This window comes from Protobothrops mucrosquamatus, unplaced genomic scaffold (assembly GCF_001527695.2).
Source record: "Protobothrops mucrosquamatus isolate PMUCROS unplaced genomic scaffold, P.Mucros_1.0 scaffold2089, whole genome shotgun sequence".
NCBI classification, from domain to species: domain Eukaryota; kingdom Metazoa; phylum Chordata; class Lepidosauria; order Squamata; family Viperidae; genus Protobothrops; species Protobothrops mucrosquamatus.
This window is the reverse complement of record NW_015388191.1, coordinates 58,418-82,357: the sequence shown is the minus strand read 5'-3', so window position 1 is coordinate 82,357 and position 23,940 is coordinate 58,418. Positions and strand designations below refer to the sequence as shown.

Here is a 23,940-nt window from a genome sequence, read left to right as displayed (position 1 = left end):
CAATTAAATTCTCATTCAATTTAAAAAATAGAGGCTGGAGAGTTATGATGTAGTAATGGAATCTTGTTCTGGGCAGTGGTTGGATGAGTTAATTTCCATAGTTCCTTCCAAACTTTACGTTCTGTGATTCTAAACAACAAAACTATACTACAGGTAGCCCTCAACTTACAACTGTTCATTTAACAATGGGTTTGAATTAAAAACAGCCTATGAAAAAGCCTGTTATGGCCTGAATTCAATCTTATGACTGCCACCCTGTGGTCACCTGATCACAGTTTGGATACTTGGCAGCCAGCTCCCATTTACAACCATTTGCAGTATCCTTGGTCATGTGATCATGATTTGCCATTGGTTAAGCTGGATTTGCACTTATGACCATGTGATTTGATTATGACCACGGTGACTTGACTTATGACTGTGGTAAAAATGATTGTAAAATTGGGTTGAGTCACATAATGACTCTACTTAAAACCGAATGACTTATGATAGAAATTCTGGTCCCTGTCCTGTTGTGATGGAAGTTGAGGACTACCTGTAGAAAAATTAACACTCTGAATTTCTTGATAAATATATGTTGGATAATCACATGCAAATTGTTCTGAAAAAATTCCAAGCAACAGGACATAATTTGTTAGCCTATTGGGCTTTTCATTGTTCAGCAAAAGCACATGGGAATAACATTAGAAATGATATGGTAGCTCTGCAGTTGTTTATATTAGTCTTGTGGAAAGAGATTGAGACCCTACTTTTCACAGATATCTTCCACTGGATAATCTGATACTACACGGGTGTCAAACGTGTTGAGATGTATCGTGACTTTTTTTTTGCATTGCCGGAGCTGGGGTGGGCATGGCCTCCATATGATGCAACCGGCCCGTGGGCCGGCAGTTTAACACCCCTGTGATACTAGAAAGAAAATGACCAGATGTAAGAAAATACAGTAGGTAGGAGGTTGGATGGTTTTCATTCCCTTGCATTGTACCTGCTATGAAATCAGAAAATACATCAAATGCACAGGCAGATTGCACAAGTATACTTTGGGCCACTATTAAAATTGGCACCTTCACTTTGCCTATACTCAATTTCAAATTGAGGCTATGTTCTAAGACATAAATGTGTCAATTTACCAATACAAATGTTATTTTATAAAATACAGCTTTGCAATTGCTATGAGTTTTGTGGCCAAATTGCTGGGTATTTTTAAGTGATTGGAAGAGGTCCAAACAAAGTAGTATATTTGTATTTCAGTCTTAGGAATATTTGATTATAAACTGAAGTTATTGTAAACAAAACAAGTTGTATCTCTGTTTTGTCTGTATTAGTACTCTAAGAAAATGTTCAGTTTACCATGTCTTAATGAATTAATTGGAAGCTTTTCCAAAATGTATGCCATTTTATGTTTATAGTTTTTCTACCTTTGTGATATAGAGCTTTTGCATAGATTGAGCACTGATGCTTTTTGCATTATAGTTGATGGTGATTATGTTATTCATTCAGTCGAGTCTGACTCTTGGCAGTTCTATGCACCAGGTCTCGCCACATCTTCCAATCTTGCATCATTTCTTTGAATTTTTGCTATGATTTGGCTGTTGTCATCTCTGGTGACATTATAGTTAAATAATTGTTTATATTAGGACACAGCCTCATTTGTTCTATGAAATGAGGAACATTGGCCACAATGATTTATTCCTCCATTTTCTCAATATTTTGTAAGAATTGCTAATAATAAAATAGCAAAGAAAGCTCTGCTCTGCATTCAAACCAGAGTCTCTTCTGCATCAAAGAAGTAATTACATCTTTAAATAATTTTTGGATTTCAGCTGATGCATAAGGCATACTATGAGCAAATAGTAGGCTCCAAGTTTTATTTTGCTTGTTAGTATAGTAAATAAAGGTGGAACTTTATTAAATTTAAGATACCATCATATTAGCATTCATGTCTATCCATAAAATAGGTCATGGTATTTAAATTACCCTTCTGTTTGTTATAATCAATATATTATCTTGCCTTTTATCATCTGGCAAAATGGAAATCTAATCAAGTAAATTGAGTAAGATTTCATACAAGCCAGGAACAGTCTGCGAGGAACAGACAACTATGCTGAGATGTTGAAAGCGTTTGAGTGAGCAGGAGAGATTTTGAGTTTATGCTTAAATTAAAGAAATGTTCTAGGGAAGATCATTACCTGCATCATTAATGGATCAACTTGAGATGTTTGCTGTGGGCAAAAATTGAGACTTCTCTCCAGTTGCTGGCATGTTGGAAGGTAACTACGTTCCTCTAATCTAACAATGTGAAGTAGCATATATTTTCCCACATCCTTCTCTTACTTTTTATGAAATAGTCTATCCTCTCCTTTTTTGAAAAAGAATCTGATTCAGTATACGGGGATTTAAAGTGTTCAATAGCAAAAAAAGGGGAAGTTGAAATAGTTGGTTAGTTTAGGTACTCATCCTTATGTAGATAATGAGCATTTTTCTAATTTTCCAGGACTGTGGAATCTGGAAATGTAATTAAAATTTGAGAAGATGATAAAAAAACTAAAAAGAGGCCTTTTTACAATTAATTGAGGAGAAAGATTTGATGCTCACTGGGAGTGGGGTGTGTGTGTGAAGATACAATGTACATTGGCTTAGAACTTTTGATTGATAATTGTTTTGTCATTCTGTAGAGCAGATAAACACAAGTTTTCTTTATATATTAGACATTGCAACTAAGCTGCACCTGTTTTGCAAATGTTAATTATCAGTTAAAACATTTCTTCATGTTAATTAATGCCATTATCTTTAGTAAAATACTGGATAAAATGACAGAATACAGTTATAACTGATTTGGGAAAACAGGTGTATTCAGAAGTAGAATCAATCTTATTGGCAAGTTTATAAAAGATTGGAAAAATGCCATGTAATAACTGCATATATCAAATACCTCTGTTTTAGTCTACTCAGTGTAAAATAAGCTGTTTAATTAATACAGCATTTAATCTCAGTGAAACACTAGTTTTAAATCAACATAATGTCAACATAAATTCAAATTTTGTTTTTGAAAATTTTCAAAATATTTTTATGCAATATGAAGAAAATGCTTATGAAAATACGCCAATCTGGATTTCCTGTATATATGAAATTGTAGTTCAAATTAAATCCATGGTATTTTCTGCTGCTCCTGCTTTGGATCTAATTTCCAGAGAACTATTATAAATACAAGTCAATTTTACTAATGCAAAGTTTGTTGGATTTTTTTTTTATAATTTAAGATTTCTCTTCATAGAGATCTTTAAAAGTATTTCAATAGGTTATTTGTTCAGACTGGCCATATTTCATACAGTATTGATAATTGAAAGTATTTACTATATTATAGTTCCCACNCCCCCCCCCCCTTGCAGGCCTTGCTTATTTTTCCACCATTAGTCACCTAGCTCTCATGGTGAAACTTCAGTGCATGAGAAGAGTGCTTTTGTTTATCAGCTGATTTATTGTAGGGCCTGAAGCTGATTAACACTGAGAAATATTGAACCCAAGATCACCCAGATGGCTTCCATGCCTATGAGAGGATTAGAACCCATGTATCCTCATTCCCAGTCCAGCATCTTAACCACTATACCATGCTGGCTGCCAAATGAGTTTAATTTATGATTTGCATAATTTAAAAATATGTATTTTTTATGTTTACTACATTTTCAGCATTTTAATGAAGTTGCAAAATGAGATACTTAGAAGTAATTTGCATTCTGGGCTAGAATTAATTTAGTTTCTTTTGAGGTCATTGGCTTCGCCAGCTTTCAGTTCAGTTGTTCAGAAGTTCACAGAATTTCTTTATAAACAAAACTGTTCTGGTCTTTAAATGTCTTTAAATCACAAAGTGTAAACTATATTATTTGATCTGCATTAAATACTATAATGCAACTATATTAATAGAAAGTTTTGTTCATTCTGATGTACACCTAATATCTGTCTTAAAAAAAATTACAGTTTCAACAGTCATCTGATGAGGAAGATAGAAGTGATAGTCATAATACCACAGAAGAACAAGAACAAAAAGAGGAACATCAGCAAAAACAATTTAATACTGCTGAGAATCCTAAAGAGGGAAAGAGCAGTAAATATTTTGAGAATGAAGAAAATAATCATATGGCTGTAGAAACCATAGAGGTAAATGCTGTGTTCATTTTTAGGAGTAAGTTTTTGGAAAATGAGATGCTATCTATCTCATTATTTGCTGTAATGTTAGTTACAGTGTAGAATTGCCAGTCTTCCCCACCATTTTTGGGGATGGGGAGAGAGAAATGAAGCTCTTATATCTTTCTAAAAAAAATTTAAATGATGAAATTCTATTTTGCAGTGTCTGACCAATGTGAAAATTTGATGTGGAGATAAAAAGCTTTGATTCATAAACTTATCAATAAAATGTCTGTCTTCATATCAAAGGATCAAAAAATATCGGATGAGGAAGCGACTTATACTAGCAACGATGATGAAAATGAAAAAGACCATAATGAAAATAAAGATTGTGAAAAAGAAGAGAAAGAACCAGGTGCAACAGAATATTATGAAGATCAATCACTTGATGAGGAGGAACAAAGCAGTCTGTTATGTGAAAATGAAGAAAAGAATCTTACAAATTCAGAAACAACAGAGGTAAATATTTTGTTCATTTTCAGTACGGAATTTCTTTGAAATTATAACAGCTTCTTTTTGGAGGAATAATATAGACCACAGTGTAAGGTATTTTTATCCTTTTACTGCCTGAGAAGATTCATTATACAAAAGTTGCAATTTGTCTTTAAACAAAATTGCTAGTACTTATCTCTAAATCTTCTCACTGTAATCATTTACTTATTTACAGACTTGACTTCCTTATAGAGTTACTGTGCAGCTTGCTTAATGTGTGAAAATTGTATCTTTGTCTGAAGGGTGAAAGAATGCTGCTTTTGTTTCTATTTACAAAGGGATAAGTAGCTAAAGTGAATGCAAAGACTATCCAAGAAGTAGTTTGTTAATTATGCCTGGCCTTAACAGATTTCTGAGTGAAAGATACAAAGATGATAATTGGCAAAATTAGCAAGTGCAATACAGCTTTAAGCCAAGTAGGGGATAGTGTGATGGATGTGTTTATGAACTCATGTATAATAAAATAATAATAATTTTACCAATTCTTGGAGATGTTTTGCTTGTTTTTTTTCTTTTAGAAAGATAAATCTATTCCAGATAGTAGCTCAGTTAAACAAGGTGAGAGACAATTTATTTTTCTCTTTTTAATTTCCATTCTTTCCTTTCTAGAAATATTTATTAGTTCTGTTCAAAGGAGATTATTTCTAGAAGTATTCATAGCTCTTTCCAGATTGATAATGGTTGTATCAGCCTCATCTTGAAGGCTTCTGCTGCTCCAATTTAATAACATAGCTTTCACATTTTTCTGATACAGTCACAGCAATTGTATTCAGATGGAAAAGTTTGACATCTACTATCGAATGATAGTTCAGGACCTTACTGGAAAGGCTATTTGTGATATTCTTCCTTTTGTTATCTGTTGCTTCTAAGCTTTTAAGCAAATATTTGGTATGCCCACTCAATATAAAACCCTTATAAAACCCCTTGGTCATAAGTATCTGATGTCCAAGTGAAAAGCAAATCAAAACTAGTAGACTTAAAATCCATATATTAAATAAAAGTTCTTGAGATTTGGATGTACAATTTGTACTTTACTAAATAACTAATTAGCTAAATAGTTCACCACTTGAAAATTGTGACTGAAGCAACTTGAACATATTTTAAAATGGTGGCTGATTTATTGTATTATTTTTAGCATGTGAGAATGCTGAGATTTATACAGAGAAAAATTCTTCACAAGCAACTACAGACAATCAAGATAGAACATCTGGAAGACTACTAGATAAGGCAAAAAGGGTAAAACTAAGATATGTTCATTTGCAACAATATCAAACAAGAAAAAATTATTCCATATTTGACATGCACATCTGGAGCCGCGTAATGATCTATGTACCCAATTTTATTTGTATATTTCATAGACAAATGAAATATATTTCATATTTTGGGTTATGATCTACTAGATTTATATTAACTTCAGTAGATTTTTGCTAATGTTCAGTATGTTAATTTGCATTTGAGCACATTGTTCTTAAATATGGTTGGCTACTCTCCTTGCTATTTTTATGAACCTGGAATCATTTCAGGTATGCAGAAATAATAACCCATTTTAGGTGTTAGCTATAGGATCTAGAATGCTCCAGATAGTCCAGCACTTCACTTCATTGACATCACTCAGTGTTAACTGCTACAGATTCTTACAGTTTAAACTGAAATGCCTGCAAAAATGAAGCCAGATGACTTCTGTGTGAGGACCCTGATAATGTAGTTGATGGAGAAGCTAATGTACATTCAAGTAGATGAATGAGATCTATAGAGGAGTACGGTGATGGCCTTGAAGAAAATAACTAGCAACAATTAATAAAACATGATTTTATCCTGAGAATACAGGAAAGCATAAGAAGGAAATTCAATATTGCCCCATCTAGACCCTCTTTAGTATAATAAGGATGCAAAGGAAAATACTCTGCTACTTTTGCAATACTATTTATGTCAGACTGCAGGGGTGGGAGAGCTGTACGTTTACGTTAGAGTGTTCTCTGATTTTTGCTTCCATTATCAGAAGCATGAAGGATAAGTTTTTTCAATAATGTTCTGATTTTCCAATAAAAACATTGAAATTGAAACATGCAGTTTCCATAATACAGTATGAAAAATGTATGCTCTGTTCATGCATGTTTGAAAAAAGTAAATGAGCAATGTGATTATATCACATATGAATTTCCAAGATACTTGGGCTTTTCACAAACTTTTACAAAGTGTTCAAGATTTCCATAGCCAAGTTATTTCCTAACTTGGGCATTTTGAATGGAAAGAAATTAAAGAATTTAACCAAATTGGAAAACAATAGGATAGGATAGTTTAACAATCAAAAGAGCTACAAAAGCTAGTTTGAAAGCAAAGTAAGCTGTGACATAATTCTGTTTATGTTAGCAAAATACTTTGCAGTCTATTTGAACGTTGTAAACAAAACATCTGTTACCAATTATAATGTGGTTGCATAACAGTTTGTTACAATAATTCATTGGAACTTTAGTCCTTTATCCTACTTCTGTTGGCTTTAGTATTTAAATGGCTAAAATCTGAAATATAGTGCAAGTTTATTTGGAAGTAAATCCTTGGAATTAAATGGAATGTTCTTTAGAACACATGATCCAAATTGCAGATATACATATATATTCTTAATTTATACTATTTCAAAAATAGTATGGATAACATCTTCAGGCTGCCTTATTTTTAACTACTTTATATAGTGTTTTTTACGTTATTCGTTTGTTTCAGGGTTGTTTATTATTATAATATGCTTTGTTTTCTTTTTGTGTTTTAGTTTTCTTTTTTTAAAAGAAGGTCTATGAAGCAGAAAAACGCACATAGCTGTGATGAAAGCAAACTGGAAAACCTACCTCAAAGTGAACAGGATACAGGAAATCAAGCCAATGTATCTGCTGAAACAAGTAAAGATGAAAACCAGAACCATACTGGGAAAAATCAAAGGGGATCACCATCAATATATCAGAACAGAAAGTCCTCCTCTACATGTATAATTCTTTAGTAATGAAAGTATAAGGCTTGTATATATGTGAGGTCTTACAAGCAGATATTGCAGTTTATACATGGAAACAATAATGGCATCTATGTAATGATTACAATATTTTTTTGTAAAATTTAGCATTTGGGGACTGATCTATATTAACTTGGACCAACCTTCCAATATTTATTTGTATTCATAATTTTACTATTGCAGCAATGGGAAATACAATCTTATTGATTTGTTGTGGCCTTAACTTTCAGTGATTTTAATAAAATATATTTTTGTACATCAGAAGTTGGAATGAGGACTATGGCTTTTTTTTCCTAAAAAGGTACAACTGTATGTGCATATTGTAATTACTCTTTTGGTTAGAAATAAGCAGAAGAATAACTAATGAAAGTGCTTATTCTTTGTAGTCTTATCTTCAGAAGGAAACGTTTGCAAACAATAAAACCTTAAGATAATTTAGCATATTCTTACTAAAATACTGGATATTAAAGTAATGTGTAAGTAATGGTTTTTATGATCCAATGAAAGTATTTTAACTCTTGCTATCCCATTAACTTGAGCTTGGACTCAGTTTTGAGCTCTGTTCCATCATGAATTACTATAAAATAACACTAGCTTGGTTTTTTTCTGTAATTTGGAAATTTAAAACAGATTACTGGTACTTGCCTTTGAAGCCAATGGTCAAAAGCTCAGGATTCCATTAGTTAGATACAATCTGTTTTGGAACTTTTTCCATTTAAATATATTGCATTGCACAGCCCTAATTTGTATAAGCTAGGCTTGCAAGAGTTTTTTCACATATGGGGGTAACTTCTCAAGATATGATTCATTTTCTGCCTGATGGCTTCATCTGTTCAAGGCATAGAGAAATTGTCGAACAAGGATTTTGTGCAAGATGAAACCAGAAATGCTGGCTTCTTCCTGTGCAGGTGCGTGTGTGTGTGTGTGTGTGTGTGTATCTTTGATAACTCTAAATACTGGAATCCCAGGTGTAGACATTTAAATCAATAAAAATAATAATGAACTCCGGGATATACAAATAGCCTTCTTTATTGCTAAGCTTTCGTCAACTAGCTGTTGACATCATCAGAGCAAGGGCTGAAGATTAAGAGAACCCGTACATACGCTTGTATGACTATTATAACTGTCAAGGTATAGAATGTATATATGGCATGCCCACAACCCGCTCGCTCGCATATGGTCACAATAGTTCTGGCTTCGATGTAAAAGCTGGCTCTGTTGCATGAGTTGGTCTTAGAGATCTCAGTGTTCTTTTACTGTGAGGCTGCTGTGTGTGCTCATGCAACAGAGCCAATCTTACAGCGACCTGGTAAGGGGGAGTTAAGGCGGGCAGGTTACTTACATGTCCCACGAGGACATCTGCTTTCTCCCATGGTAGAACCGGACTCACTACAACCACACGCGAGGGAACAAGACGACCATCCTGACTATACATCTCATGAGGAATCTAGCAATCAACGTGCGACTACGCGCAGCGCAGCGAGACTTACGCATGGATCAGCTGAGGTGGGATTTTTTAATCTCAACCAAAGACCGGCTTTTACATCGAAGCAGGAACTATTGTGACTATATGCGAGCGAGCGGGTTGTGGGCATGCCATATATACATTCTATACCTTGACCGTTATAACGGTCATATAAGTATGTACGGGTTCTCTTAATCATCAGCCCTTGCTCTGATGATGTCAACAGGTAGTTGACGAAAGCTTAGCAATAAAGAAGGCTATTTGTATATGCCGGAGTTCATTATTATTTTCATTGATTTAAATGTGTGTGTGTGTGTATGTATATGTATGTATATATATGTGTGTATGTGTGTATATATATGTATGTATGTGTGTATGTATGTATGTATGTGTATATGTGTGTGTGTGTGTGTGTGTGTGGAGTGTTTTTTTTAATGCGTCCTGTCAGCCCAAATATGGGAAGAAGAAATCCCTTTAACTCTTTGTTAGCAATCCAAAAATTTAGTGTATATGTATATATGTGTGTGTATATGTATATGTATGTGTCTGTGGAGATTCTCAGTCATCCAGGTTATAATTTTCTCAAAGGTGCTTTTTCAAATGCAACTGGGCTTTTTTTTCCTTGAGGAGGAAAACGTTTTGCTTCTCATTCCAACTTTCATCCCTTCTGGCAGGTCAGGCAGGAGGTTGGGAGCGATTGAAGTAAAATATGATCCTTTCAGCCCCGCCGCCCATCCTGCCAGAACTAATCCTTCCATCGCCCCAGCATCCTGACAGACCCGATGAAGCTTCTTGGATGAGAAGCGAAATGTCTTTTTCTTCAAGAAAAAAAACAGTCCAGTTGCCTTTTGAAAAAGCACCTTTGAGAGAACTGGATCTGGTTTTTCTCCCCTGCCTTATCTAATCGGTATCCTTTTTTTTCACAACGGCCCGTTTAGATACTCTGGAGGTTAAAAGTATGCTTGCGGTGTTGTTCCCCAGTAAAGGTGCCAGAGAGAAGCCCACTGTCACATTCTTCTTGTGAACATTCTAGATCAGGGGTAGTCAACCTTGGCTCTTTTATGACTCGTGGACTTCAACTCCCAGAATTCCTGAGCCAGCTGTGCTGGCTCAGGAATTCTGGGAGTTGAAGTCCACGAGTCATAAAAGAGCCAAGGTTGACTACCCCTGATCTAGATGGTGCTCTGTTCTTTACAGCCAAGCTCTGGAATGGGCACCTTACTAGAAAGATAATAGAGAGGGATTTAAAAATAAAACATTCTGCAGCGGTCCCAAGTCTGTCAAAGCAGATCGAGGTTGGGGTTTGCAATCTTCTGTTGTCTGCCCAGGCTGTGTACCGCGGAGGGCTGGAAGAGTTGCCGCGGGAGGAGCCCCGAGGCAGGCTGCGCTCGGGGCTGCTTTGGGTCGGGGCAGAAGGAGCTTCGGGCTTCCTACCAACTTTATGGAAGTCTCCAGCCTTTTCTAACCACTTCTCTACAGCTTCCCTTCGGGAATTCAGAAAGAGTCAGCAAGAGAAAGGAGAAAAAAGTGTTTTGGGAACTGCCTGGTGAAAGGTTTTATTAAAAACCTTTGTTTGAAATCGGGGGAAAAACGCCGACACTGGTAGAGCTAGCTGGAAGCGGGCTGCGCGTCCCCGCGGAAGGCACCTACGGCGTCCTCCTTCAGTCTCCCTTCAACTCTGTCCTGGGGTGTTGTGGGGGGGTGGTGGTGAAAAGGGAGGGTTCAGAGCGCTTCGCCGGCGGGAAGAGGACGCAGGGGAGGAGTTTCCACAGAGCGCCCCACGGCTTGCTTGGCGAAGGGCTCTGTCCCTCCCCCGCCCCGCCGCTCCCGCCTTTCACTACGGCGAGACTTGGAGCAGCGGGGACCCAACTTTTCAGCCGCCGAGGACCATGACGGGGACTTCGGTATGCTTGGCAGTTCTGCTGGCGGTGGGCTCGCACTTCAGCCTCGCCTACCAAGGTAGGAGAGTGCCTGGGGGCGGCAGGGGAGGGGAGGAGGCGCCCCTGGTCCCGCGGTCCGACGAGTTGCTCCCGAGACGGCGAAATAGCTCCCGCGCTTCGACCGCGGCCACTTCTGGAATGTGGAAGCGCGTTAGGAATGCTCCCTCTTGTGTGGCGCCTGCTCGCGGGGGGGGGGGACGTGCCCATCGTGGGGTTGTCACACTCCGCACTGGGAGCATCTGATATTTCCGGAGCGAAAGAAGGCATTGCTCGTGAAAGGCGCTTGGAAACGTTCTAAATGTCTAGAAGGCATTCGTATAAATACAAAATGCTCCTAGTCAACTATCGAGCCAAACTGGCATTTAGCGCTGGCTCTTGTCAGTGGTCAATACTACTCCGATGCCAGCCCTGGTGAACGATATGCAAACCAGGAGAGTGCAAGTGCTGGCTCTTGTTTGAGGAATGAGACATAGGTAGGTACCTTTTCTCCAACTGCTTATACAGGAACACAGTGTTAACATATTGACACTCGGGGAGAGAGAGGGAGAAAAAGAGAGAGAGAGAGAGAGAGAGAGAGAGAGAGAGAGAGAGAGAGAGAGAGAGAGATGCTCAACAGTTAATCATGATCTGTGTCTGTAATCTAATCTTAAATTTCTGCACTTAATCCTGAAAGCTGTGAGGGTGTGTATTCTCAGTGGGATATTGTTGCTGTATTATATGACTACAGTAAAGTAACATTATGTGGGAATCATGTCTTACTAGACTGGGAACTCTTTCATGATTGATATCATATTTTAAATTTCATCTCAGAAAATTTAATTTGCTATACTATCATGTCTTGTATGTCATAACAATGCATACAAGCATGTTACTGTGCATGAAGATTTGTGTGTGTGTGTGTGTCATATATTTTAATGTTCACAATTTCATTGCTTCATTCAGGATAGTTGTAGCATTTTGATTACAGTATACACGTTCAGCATAGGGTCATTTGGTTCAAACAGATATGTCTGAATAGATCACTGTACTTTAAATGGATATAAAGTAATCACTGAATGAAAGTTATTAGCGTTTCTACAATCACAATAAAATTCCTGTCAAGTCATAATCTTTGCAGAGTGGATTTAATAAAACCTTTATTCTATATAGTTGACATTAAAAGTCCAGGTCATCCCTGACTTACGACCACAATTGAGCCCAAAATTTCTGTTGCTGAGTTTTGTCCCATTTAATGACCTTTCTTGCCATAGTTGTTAAGTGAATCATTGCAGTTAAGTTAGCAACATGGTTGTTAAGTGAATCTGGCTTTCCCATTGACTTTCCTTGTCAGAAAATTGTAAAAGGTGATCACATGATCACAGGACACTGCAACTGTCATAAATATTAGTCAGTTACCAAGCATCTGAATTTTGACCATGGGGAAGCTTAACAGTCATAAGTGTGAAAAAAGGTCATAAGTCACTTTTTTCAGTGCCATTGTAAATTTGAATGATCACTAAACAAATTGTTCTAAGTCCGTGGTAGCGAACCTATGGCACTTGTGCCACAGGTGGCATGCAGAGCCCTCTCTGTGGGCACGTGCGCCATCACCCCAGTCCTAGGCCTTCAGCTGGGTTTTATAAAAACTTTTCGCTTTAGGCCTCCGCCGCCGTGTGCAAAAAAAAAAAAGGTTCAATCAATCAATTTCAACTTTTCGCGGGGAAAAAAAGATCTCACAGAGTTGGAATTGATTGATTGAACTTTTTAGTCCCACCCAGTCTGCCGTTACCACTGCAGCCACTCCCACCCAATGGGCCACGCCCACCCAATGGGCCACACCCACCCAATGGGCCACACCCACCCGGCACCCAACGATACATGAGTGGGTTTTGGGTTGCAGTTTGGGCACTCGGTCTCTAAAAGGTTCGCCATCACTGTTCTAAGTCAAGGACTACCTGTATCTACACAAAGGATTTGTTTAGTAATCGTAAAAATTGTCCTTCACTCAAACAGGTTTCAGTGTAACTTTTAAAAATGTTAAAACAACATTAAATATACAGTAGTTCCAACAAAAACTGAAAGACGAACAAGGTAAAACAGTAAAGTGCTGTGTTTCCTAAAAATGCTAAACAAACTCATTCTGTCAAGCTCTTTTAATTATGAATCTAACTGTGTCCTGGCTTCAGTGTTGATCAATCAGCATCTCATGTAGCTTGATTTTCTTCTTACTTACCAGACCTGGGATCTTTTTGCTTACCGGTAACCGGGATTTCATCAAATCCTTCTTTGTTATTGATCTGGGGACAGAAGCCTAGTGATTTATTTAGAAATCCAACTGTTGTGGAGAAGACATATCTCTCATACAATAGATATTTTGTAAAAGGATAAACACCCTGCCCCAGTTGTTATTTTTGTCTTTTTGTTTGAGTTCTTGATATAAATCAATACCTATGTAAAGTCTTTCTGTCCTTAAAAATGTTGATTTGATGGTAGATTTATTAAAGCTGCCTAATTCTGGAAGGATTCTGAATAGCTTATAATATATGCAATACAAAAGTTAAAATTAGGCTAAAACAGCATTTACATTAAAAAAGGGACAAATGGAAATCAAGGAGGATGGGAGCCAAACATATCTCCAGGGGGCTGCTGCTTCAGAAGGCAGTGGCTGTAACAGAGAAGGCATTCTTCCTTTGTCCCATTAGATGATCACATTTAATGGAGATCATTGGATGGCAGAAATAACTGGAGACAGGTAGTCTTTCAAGTAAGGGCATTTCTTAGTTCATTATTTTTAAACTTTGAATGTTGTCCTTCAAACCTTCCCTGGCAAAAATTGTACTACATTATTGGAGTGGCATAGATCAGAGGACACCAACCTTTTGGGCATCAGGGACCGGTTCCATGGAGAGAGTTTTCCGCAGACCAGAGGGTGCGTGGTTTTGTGTGCTGCCTGCATCCCGCAGATGGGGCTTTGCTTGTTTGTGCGGACCGGTTGCTGGCATGCCGCGGCCCGGTACTGGTCCATGGAATGGGGGTTGGAGACCCCTGGTATAGATGCTCCAGTAAGCAAGTTAGTAAATATGTAAGTACAAATACATATATACATAAACAATACACAATGAAAGCAGCTAGCAGAGTACGTAAAAGTCCCTGTGTAGCATATACCTTTGAAATTAATATACAGGTATATTAAAAGATCTGAGAGAATGAATTTACCTTTGCCACCCAGAAATAAGACAATAAAATCATATTGTAATAAAATGACTTTTAATACATACGTTACAGTTTTGGACTCTTACATTTGTACAAGCGTTGCTCAATGAACGAACACTGCTGCTTAGATCTGCAAAAAATCTTTGCTTAAGTACATTGTTACTGAAAGCCATAGCCTTAGCCAATTAAATAATCTTAAGCCAATTTGTTTGTGTACTTTTTATGTTTGGCTGGATTCAACTATTATCTAGCCAGGGAAGATACTGAAAACACATTTTCACTGTTTCATAATTTATGTTCCCTTCTTATCAACTCACTGAAGACAATAACATTTGGTGCTCTCAGATTCTCATATTTGCTATTCTGATAGCTAAGCTAAAAATAAATTATTAAAATAAAAACAGAACTCTATTGCAGTTGTCTGTACTTCTATACATTATCATTTACTATCCAAATCCAACAGAGGTGCAACAACAATTTCTGAATGTCATAATTCTGGAAAAGGCAAATGGAAGAGCAGGATCAAATATGTACCGTGCCTTGCCAGTATAGCAATTACACTGTCCCACAGTATAAAATCTACATAGAACTTTGCAAATATAGAACAAATTATAGAACTTAATCGACATTGATGTGGTGGCCAGACTGAAATGCCTTTGCTCACCAAAAGGTAATAGCTACTCCTCTTAGCCTGCCATGAAATACATGTGAATAAGGCCTGGTGATTCTATGTAATATGCTTAGTATAGAAATGTCTGCAGATATGCGCAGTTTTCTACCACTGTGAATTCACGAGTGGCTTCCATATGTCATTAATAACATTCATAGTGACATTCTTTTGTGTGCTTAGATCTCCTAGCCCCCAAATAGGAAGTTGGCTAGGGCTCCAGTTTTCTCTTCTCCCTTCCCTTCCTTTCCCTTTGCCACTGTATTCCCAAAGACTACAAGCACCTTAACAATTAATTATATAAAATTAAAACATAGAAAACCAGTAACATAATTCTACTTATTTCATGCCTTCTTTAAAAGAACAATATTATTTTACCTGAAGCCTTCAATTTTTTTATAGGATTATTAGACTGTTAGAATTTTTTTTTTCAAATACTCCACTTTATTACTAATTGTTTCATTTTCCTCTGTAGAAATAATACACTGCATGTACTGTGGTTTTACTAAGATAACTGGTGCACATTATAAAGCAAGGAGACTATCTGGAAGATCATTGTGAAAATGATTATGCAAACTCCTTGGAAGTTTTTGTTGTGTCTTACTCTGACGTTGTACATTGGGTTAATGAAAAGGAGTACTATTACAGCTATGTGGTCAACTATTGTATAGACAGTGGACTTGAATTCATAGCTGCATGGCCATGCTAATTTTAGAATATTCTAAGCTGTATTAAAGTCAGTTGTTGTAATGGAATGCGTGGGTGACCTTGAGGGAATGAGGAGAAGAGATGATGCCTAGGAAACAATCAGACAAGAGTGGGAGGATCCCCCAGTGGATTAATGGTCAGAGAAAGAAACTTAGAAAGGATACGCCCTAATTGTTTAAATGGTTAAAAGTGGAACGGAAGTTTGTACCTTCATAGCCAAGTTTCCTGTCTGGTCTACCCAGGACAACTGACATTATTTTGCTAAAGAACTGAAACTTGTTAAAGAAATTAATATTATAAATAAAGTAAAAGGCTTTGGGGGGGGTTTATGGGGAACTGAAGACAGCTCTGCAAAAGCAGAACTGATGACCACAGCAGAGACCAGGGAACCAACGAGTAGACCAATTACTTGGAATCTCTCCAGACAAGGAAATGACAGGAGATTGCCTACAAGTGCTCTGGATGGCTGCTGTTTATGAGGAGACTGCAAACAGCAGTTTTCATGGGTTACACACTGGGAAATGATGAGATCAGTCATCTTGCTCACAAGCACAGTGGCATCTTTTAAAGAACAAAAAGTTTAATAACCTCACATTTTAATTACTTTCAGAAATTGCCTGTTAAGTATTTTAAAACTATTAAAGCTGTCATTCCAGAATGACAAATTTGAAAATTCTTCAATGGCTGAATTTATCTCCAACTCTGAACAAATTAATTAAAGGCTTAAGAACATAAAGAATTTGAAATAAACAGTAAAAAGCTAAATAAAATTTTGGTCTAAAGAGGTTATAAGTGGATACAGAATCCAGATAAATTTGGAATATTGACTTTTAGTATAAAATGTTGAAATTGACTATAAAGAATAAACAACTTCTCATGGGAAACAGATCAGCAGTTGCAATTCATGACAAAAGATAAGTGATGATTTTAGAAACTGGATACTAGATGGGACTAAAGATTTTAAGCAGAAAACAAAATACAAATCCTGATGTCACTTAATAGAAAACGCTATATAACATTGGAAATATTAAAGGAGATTTTTGAAGAATGGAGCCATAAGTTAGTAACTACAATATAAACACTGTCAATAATGATGTTTGCTCCTATGGATAGACCATGTCTAAAAGATGTTAATGAAGGAATGACATGTGGACAAATTTTATCTGATAGATAGAGAAAGTACTGAATGTGGAACTACAAATGACAAACCAAGAGAATGATCTGGAAAAGAACATATTACTGGATATACAAGAGAAACTGGGTGAAATTTTAAAAATTAAAACAGAAATACAAACCAAGAGAATGATCTGGAAAATGTTTTCTTACTGGGCCTACAAAAGGGACTTGCTAAAGCCTTGAAGAAATCTGTGTGATAGGATAAAAAAAGAACTGCAGATAAATCAAATCTTTCAACAATATTTAATTAAATTAAATATTAAGACTGTTAAAAGTAAAATGAAGGAATATAAAATTTATTTATTTGAGCAAGATTAAAAATAAGACATTTTTATGCAATGTTCTATTCCATTCCATTCCATTCTATTCTATGTTTGTGAAAAATACTGGAAGTTATATATTTCTTTTATTTTCTTTATTATGTTCTCTCTTTTCTTTTTCTTCTTTCATGTACTTTTTATTCCTTTATTCCAATTTCTTCTATTTTTTCTAAGATTGTATTAGTTTTTACTATTGTAATTAAAATTCTTAATAAAATTATATTTTAAAAAATACATTGAAACAATAAACTGTGACATTTGGAATAAATTCTATTATAAGAAGTGTTCAGAGTTAGAAGTGATTCTATATTAGTATGGTATCAGCAACTCAGATTCCTTTGAATTCTATTTATCCCAAGTATCCAGAATATTATTCAGCACTCTGCTTCCAACAGCCAGATTTATTTATTTATTTATTTATTAAAAGTAGATCTATGTTTCATTCTACAGCACTAACACATTAACACATTAAACACATTAAAACCACCAACATATTTGACATACAATGTAATACAAAAGCAATTAACAAAAATTGAAATATAAAAATGACAGCAAACTAATCTTAAACTATATGATGCACTTATGGTGTTTGGCCAAATATTTATATATATATCTTTACCACCACCCCCGCTTTAAAAAACATTAAAAGTGCTGCAATTTCAGTAATCAGTGTTTTTGGACATAACTCTCTTAATTGCTGTTAATTGCTCAAATGAAATTTCATTATGTCCTGTAATAAGGATGCAGTCCTCTGCGTGCTGGTAGTTAATTCAGAATACATATGTATAAGGCTGTATTGTCCAACAAAATAAATAACATCGTATTCAAAAGCCACCTTTCACTTAAAATGCCATCTGGAAAATGCCCATTGCCGCCAAATTTAACTTAACTTGACCACCATGAACTCTGTGTTTAGTTCATGTTGCATTCTGTTCTATTTTGACAGCTCTGTCATTACAATTATGATTTATAGAGGAGTTCAAACTATCGTTACTGGTGTTTAAAATAATTAGTGCCAGTAATTTAGTTTGAAAATCACATGATTTTCAGTATTGAAAAGAGTTTGTTAACCAAAAAGTTTGTTGAAATAAGATAGTGCTTTATTAAGTTGGTACTTAGTTTAAGAATAAGGGAATATCTCTCTCCCTCCTTCCCTCCCTCTCCCTCCCTCCCTTTCCCTTTTCTCTTTTCCCTTAGGTAGGAGATAATCAAAGTAATGCAAACTTTCTTTAGTTAACTGGAAAGAAACTACTAAAAATCGGGGCTTAAGAATAACTTTATAGTTCTATATATTGCTTTATTTCCCCCCCCCCCCCAAAAAAAACACTTCATTCATTATACAATTGATCTGGCTATGATTCAGTCAGCGTGGGATGGATAGTTAAGCATGAATTAACATTAGTCAGTCTGTCTCCTCTCTAACTTACCACAAAGGGCAACTTTTCTGAGGACTGTGGTACAAGCTGGCAATTCTAAGAGGATTTCTGTCCATCTTTATGCAGCTGATGTCCCAGTTTTGATGAGAAATGGACTTCAACTCCTATATCAGAATCTAGTTTGAAATTTAGTTTCCTCCTTCCCTCCCTCCCTTCCATCAGATTATTTTGCACATAAACACCTTATCCTGTTATTATTCCATACTGTACCAACATCTGTATTTTCTTATTTATATATTACAGTACAAGATTTATTTCAGTGTTGTTTTCTAGTTTATGAATGTTGTATAAATAAATGAAACATTAAGATTGTTTGAATACTCATGTGCTTTACTTGCAAATAAATAGAAAAGCATTTAAATCAAATACTTTTAAAAGGAAAAAGTTGGAAAAGAAATGCCAGATCTTTATTTTTATATTTTATTTATAGCATAGTGCCATAACTGAAAACACATGTTGAGGTTTACACTCAATTGACTTACAAAAAGACCTCACATGGATTTTTTTTAAAAAAAAACAGAAACCTACTTTAGTATTTTTTTAATCTCATAAAAATATGCAAATGTTTTATCTGCTATTGGCATTATATTGTGCACTCTTTCACAATACCACATTATTCCTCCCAGGCCCAGACTTTTCATTGGCTTCTTAATTGTCCCGATTAAAGTAACTTGGAATACATTCTCTATGTTTTCTAGCTTTAGGAGCTAGAAAGGTGAACTTTGCAAAAGTCTTAGTTGTTAGTTGAGAATCTGATTTAGGACTATAGAAAAATTAGTTTAGCATACAGTGGCATATTGAAAAACAGTTAATAAACTTTCTTTTAAAATATCTTTGCAATTTTAAATAGGCAGTAGGTATCTGAGCCGAGTTATGGAATAGCTCTAGAAGTACAATTATAGATTTCCTCAGTTTGGCATATGTTTGGATAGAATACAGTATTGCATTTCATGGCAATACATGGATTATTCACAAATGGTGGAAAATTTGTGGCTATATAAATCTTATAAATAAACAAATAAGCATTGCTGGTGGAGATACTTTATTTAAGTTGTATGCTCTGCAGTTTTGAGTTTTGTTTATCAGAACGACTGATATAGAAATGTTTCAGATGATATAACTAAGCTCTTAGTCATACAAAAGACTGCCGTGTATAATGCAAAACCATTTGTAACCATAGTTTACTGAACATGCCATAGTTGGCATAGAAATTAAAGAAAGCCGAGTGGGTGACTTTGGTTCAGACTCTCTAGGCCAGGCATGTCAAACTCGCGACGTCACATGACGTTGCGTGACTTATTGGGACTTTTTCCCCATTGCCGGCAATGGGGTGGGTGCGGTTTTGGCGTGACTCATCCAGCCCGCAGGCCGGCAGTTTGACATGCCTGCTCTAGGCCCAACTCACCTCACAGGATTAATTGTGAGGAAAATAGGAGGAAGAAGAACAATTAGATATGTTCACTGCCTTGAATTATTTATAAAAACAATATAAGGTGGAATAAAAATAAATGCATAAGATAAATAAATACAAAGATAAATAAACAACAAGCCTCCGTATATTATGAACGTTCATCCTTCTTATCTCATTCTTGCAGATTTGGGTTGTTTTCTGATATTCTGTTTTTGTTATATTGTTTGTGGTTGGACCTTATTTTTCACAATCTCCTAAATTGTTGGGGTTCCCCTCTTCCCAGATTTTTATCCATGGAATTTTTCTTACTTTTTCCCTTAGCTTTTTGAAACCAGCTTATTTGAAAACTAGAACACTAATCCAATTGCCTTCCATTCTTTCTGCCTACAGTATGTTGAACACCAGGATGTCACAGTCACCGTTTCCCAAAGTTCCTATAACTTCTAGTAAACAAGCTTTCCTGTACTTTCATCCTCAATCTTTTGGACAATGAAGTTGCCTGCTAGGCCCATCAGTGCCAGCTCTCTCATTTGCTGCAGAGTTTGATTCACAGTTGTTGTAGCTGATGTAGCCACCTCCCATCAAGCCCACCTTTGATGGGGACCCCAAGAAGCTAACATTCTTCCTAAATCAGGTGTGGGCTCATCTAGATTGCTATGCATATGCCTACCTGGATGACGCTCAAATGGTGAATGCTATGGCAGCCAATTTAGAGGGGAAGCAGCCGACTGGGTGACCAACCTCCATGAAGAAGAGGTTCCTGAACTTCAGGATGCTAACCTATTCATGGAGCAACTGAGAGGCCATTTTGAAGATGAATCCCAGACCTTGCTGGCCGAGAAGGAGATCCATCGTCTGAAGCAAAGAGGCCACTCCACTAAGGAATACATTCGTGAATTCAGAAGAATTGCTGGTCGACTGGGACAGTGGCTGGAATGATCGTTAATCATTAATCAACAAAGATGATTAGGGGACTGGACTAAAACATGTAATAAACGGTTGCTGGAATTGGCTATGTCTAGTTTAATGAAGAGAAGGACGAGGGGTGACATGATAGCAGTGTTCCAATATCTCAGGGGTTGCCACAAAGAAGAGGGAGTCAAGCTATTCTCCAAAGCACCTGAAGGCAGGACAAGAAGCAATGGATGGTAACTAATCAGGAGAGAAGCAACCTAGAACTAAGGAGAAATTTTCTGACAGTTAGAACAATTAATCAGTGGAACAACCTGCTTCCAGAAGCTTTGGATGCTCCAACACTGGAAGTTTTTAAGAAGAGACTGGGCAGCCATTTGTCTGAAATGGTATAGGGTTTCCTGCCTGAGCAGGGGGTTGGACTAGATGACCTCCAAGGTCCCTTCCAACTTTATTATAATTATTATTAAATCTCCCATTATCAAGGAAATCTATTGAAAGCAAATTAAAATATGTCACAGAAATAATGAGTTTCTGAAGACTATTCTGACATGGCATATGATTTATTTGCAGCCTGCAGGAATTCTCCTCAAGATGAATTCCTTTCTTCTTTTCTTCACATAAACAATTACACCTGCATGAACTGCAAATAACTTTTAGCATATGGCTTGGAGGCTGAGCATCTGTGGTTAGATTTCTTCTGGTTGCTTTGTATGTCATGAATTAAGTGGATTAAAGTTTTGAGCACATTAAAAAAAATAAAAATAGAATCCATCACTTTGGTACCTAATTGCAAGCAGATGGCCCATGGATCAGCTCTTCCATTTCTATGACGGGCATTCTGGAGGAAGCCTACAATATGTGAAACAGTCCTGAGATTTTGCAGAGGCACAAAGGCAGATGTAGACATTATTTCTTGTGAATGCTTCAGGAGTAGGGCAAATTCCGTGCCTTTCCAGACTACCTTTGCATACCACAAAGCTTAAAAGGATTGCTTTATTCACCATAAAAAATGCTTTCAGGCTAGTTGTGTAGACATGAAATATGATTTTCTTAATAGTGTCTAAAAAAAAGTATGCCCTGCTGATGAACCCAGCCTTATGAATTACTAAAAATGGAAATAAGGACAATGTATCGGACACAGTCCTTTTGTGTCCTGTTGTATAGTTTTGTTTTATGTATGCACATTTTTCTTGCAACAAAAGTGCATGTGAATGTATCATAGGTATCCAGAAGTCTTCATAGGTAGATATAGACATTAACCATAAATTATATTACTATACTAGCTGTACCCAGCCACGCGTTGCTGTGGCTCAGTCTGGTAAAAGCGTGTGTTGCTTTTATGTCCAACAGATGGTGCTGTTTTTCAAAAAAAGCATGTTTTTACCTGTCACAGGTGTGACATCTATGTAATATAGGTATATAAAAACACGCACGTATTCGAATGCAACGTTGTGTCAAAATTTCAAAGCAATCGGTGAAGAACTTTAGGAAATTTAAGATTTTGAACAAACGAACATTTACATTTTTATTTATATTTAGATATTAAAAGATATAAATAGATATAGTACTGTTACAAGGTATACAGCTTAATTTGAGGAATCAAAGAGTGATAGGGATGGGTTGTTAAGAGTACTTTCATGGTAATTATACTTTCCCTGAATGAGGACAGTGTGGTTGTTAGGATTGTTCATACTTTGGGAACGATTAAAAAAAATGCTCTGGAATTTATATTACCATGCCTATTCTTCATGAAAACAGACTTCCATGCAAATCTGAAAAAAAATGTGGATTTGTTAATAAATTAACTCATTAATGCAGTTGCAGTGTTAATTCTAGTTTAATGTGCATGATGCATTTCAGTGCTTCTTCATGTGCTTGTGGTGGTTAAACAAGTTAAGAAATACTGGAGTCAAATAATTTGCAAAGGTGTGCCCAACTTTATATAGATTATACCTGTGCTGCTGCTTTATATGTTGTTGCTGATCACTCAATTCCCAGGCCCAGTGATTTGAATTTTGTAGAGTAAGCCTTGACATGCTATGAGAGTAGAAAAGGAAGGTGCATTAATACCATAAAATGGCACATGTCTGTGCTTTTAGATGGCCCAATACCATTGAACAGCAACTATGTCGTCTTGATTAGAAAATAATTCTCACCTGTACATCAAACCATTATTGAAAATCACATGCTCATTAACACATATCAATTTTATCTCGATTTTATTGCAGATTTTAGTAGTTTGGTTTCCCTCATTACTGTCCATTTTAGAAATAGTTAAGAATAATAAATGAAAAGACAGTGATCTCACTTCTAAGCTAAAAAAGAGTGTTTATGTATTAAATTTAGATACATAATATCATGCTATGTTCAAACATGCTTCTCTTAGAGAATCTACTCATTTGTCTGCTGAGAAACCTGCAAGCAGATAGGAACTGTTCAGTTCATTTTCAATTTTCTATTAAGCCAGCCATAAGAAGCAACTGGAATTTGAATAAGGCTTTTCTTTTCTTATTCCCCTGCTCCACCAGGCCACAAGAATAGGTGAACTAGTAGTCTTCCTACTCCGTACTACTATATTACTCCATGCTACTATTTCTATTACTTCTCCCTATGTATCTATTACTATATATTACCCAATAAATATAAATTGTACAATATGTATTTATAACACATATATTATGTATTTACAATATACATTATACTGAATATAATATACAATTGTACAATTATATTGTATATATATTATGTATATTTACAATATGCATACAATTATATGTATTTTTGTATATATTTTGCAAGTATGTAATTTGTATTTTATAATATAAATAACAACTATAGAGAGGACTTCCGGTGGCAGGCGACCTCGTCGGACGCAGCTGTTTGCTGCCTCCCGCCTGTTTCAGCGTAAAAGCCGTTTTGACAGCTAGCATCAGCTGTCAAACGGCTTGATACCCTTCCCCTGGGCATAAGGGGATAGGTGAGCTGCCCGGGGTAGGAGTTGAGTTCCCGAGTCATCCCATGTGGACGATGTAGGTGAGAAC

At 36.2% G+C, this 23,940-nt stretch overlaps 2 protein-coding genes across 2 annotated transcripts in view; both read left to right on the top strand.

Annotated features, from left to right (window-relative positions):
- The window catches only part of LOC107294771 (X-linked retinitis pigmentosa GTPase regulator), a gene marked incomplete at its 5' end in the record, with an annotated part of 31,701 nt that extends 24,041 nt beyond the window's left edge, over window positions 1–7,660 (top strand). The window contains 4 exon segments of the mRNA XM_029285697.1: window positions 3,973–4,152; window positions 5,190–5,229; window positions 5,807–5,907; window positions 7,436–7,660. Of these exon segments, the coding sequence (XP_029141530.1) occupies window positions 3,973–4,152; window positions 5,190–5,229; window positions 5,807–5,907; window positions 7,436–7,660 (546 nt within the window).
- A 3,327-nt stretch (window positions 7,661–10,987) lies between these two features.
- Window positions 10,988–23,940, top strand: part of SRPX (sushi repeat containing protein X-linked) — a gene marked incomplete in the record, with an annotated part of 41,767 nt that continues 28,814 nt past the window's right edge. Inside the window, 1 exon segment of the mRNA XM_029285696.1 lies at window positions 10,988–11,084. Coding sequence (XP_029141529.1) covers window positions 11,024–11,084 — 61 coding nt within the window.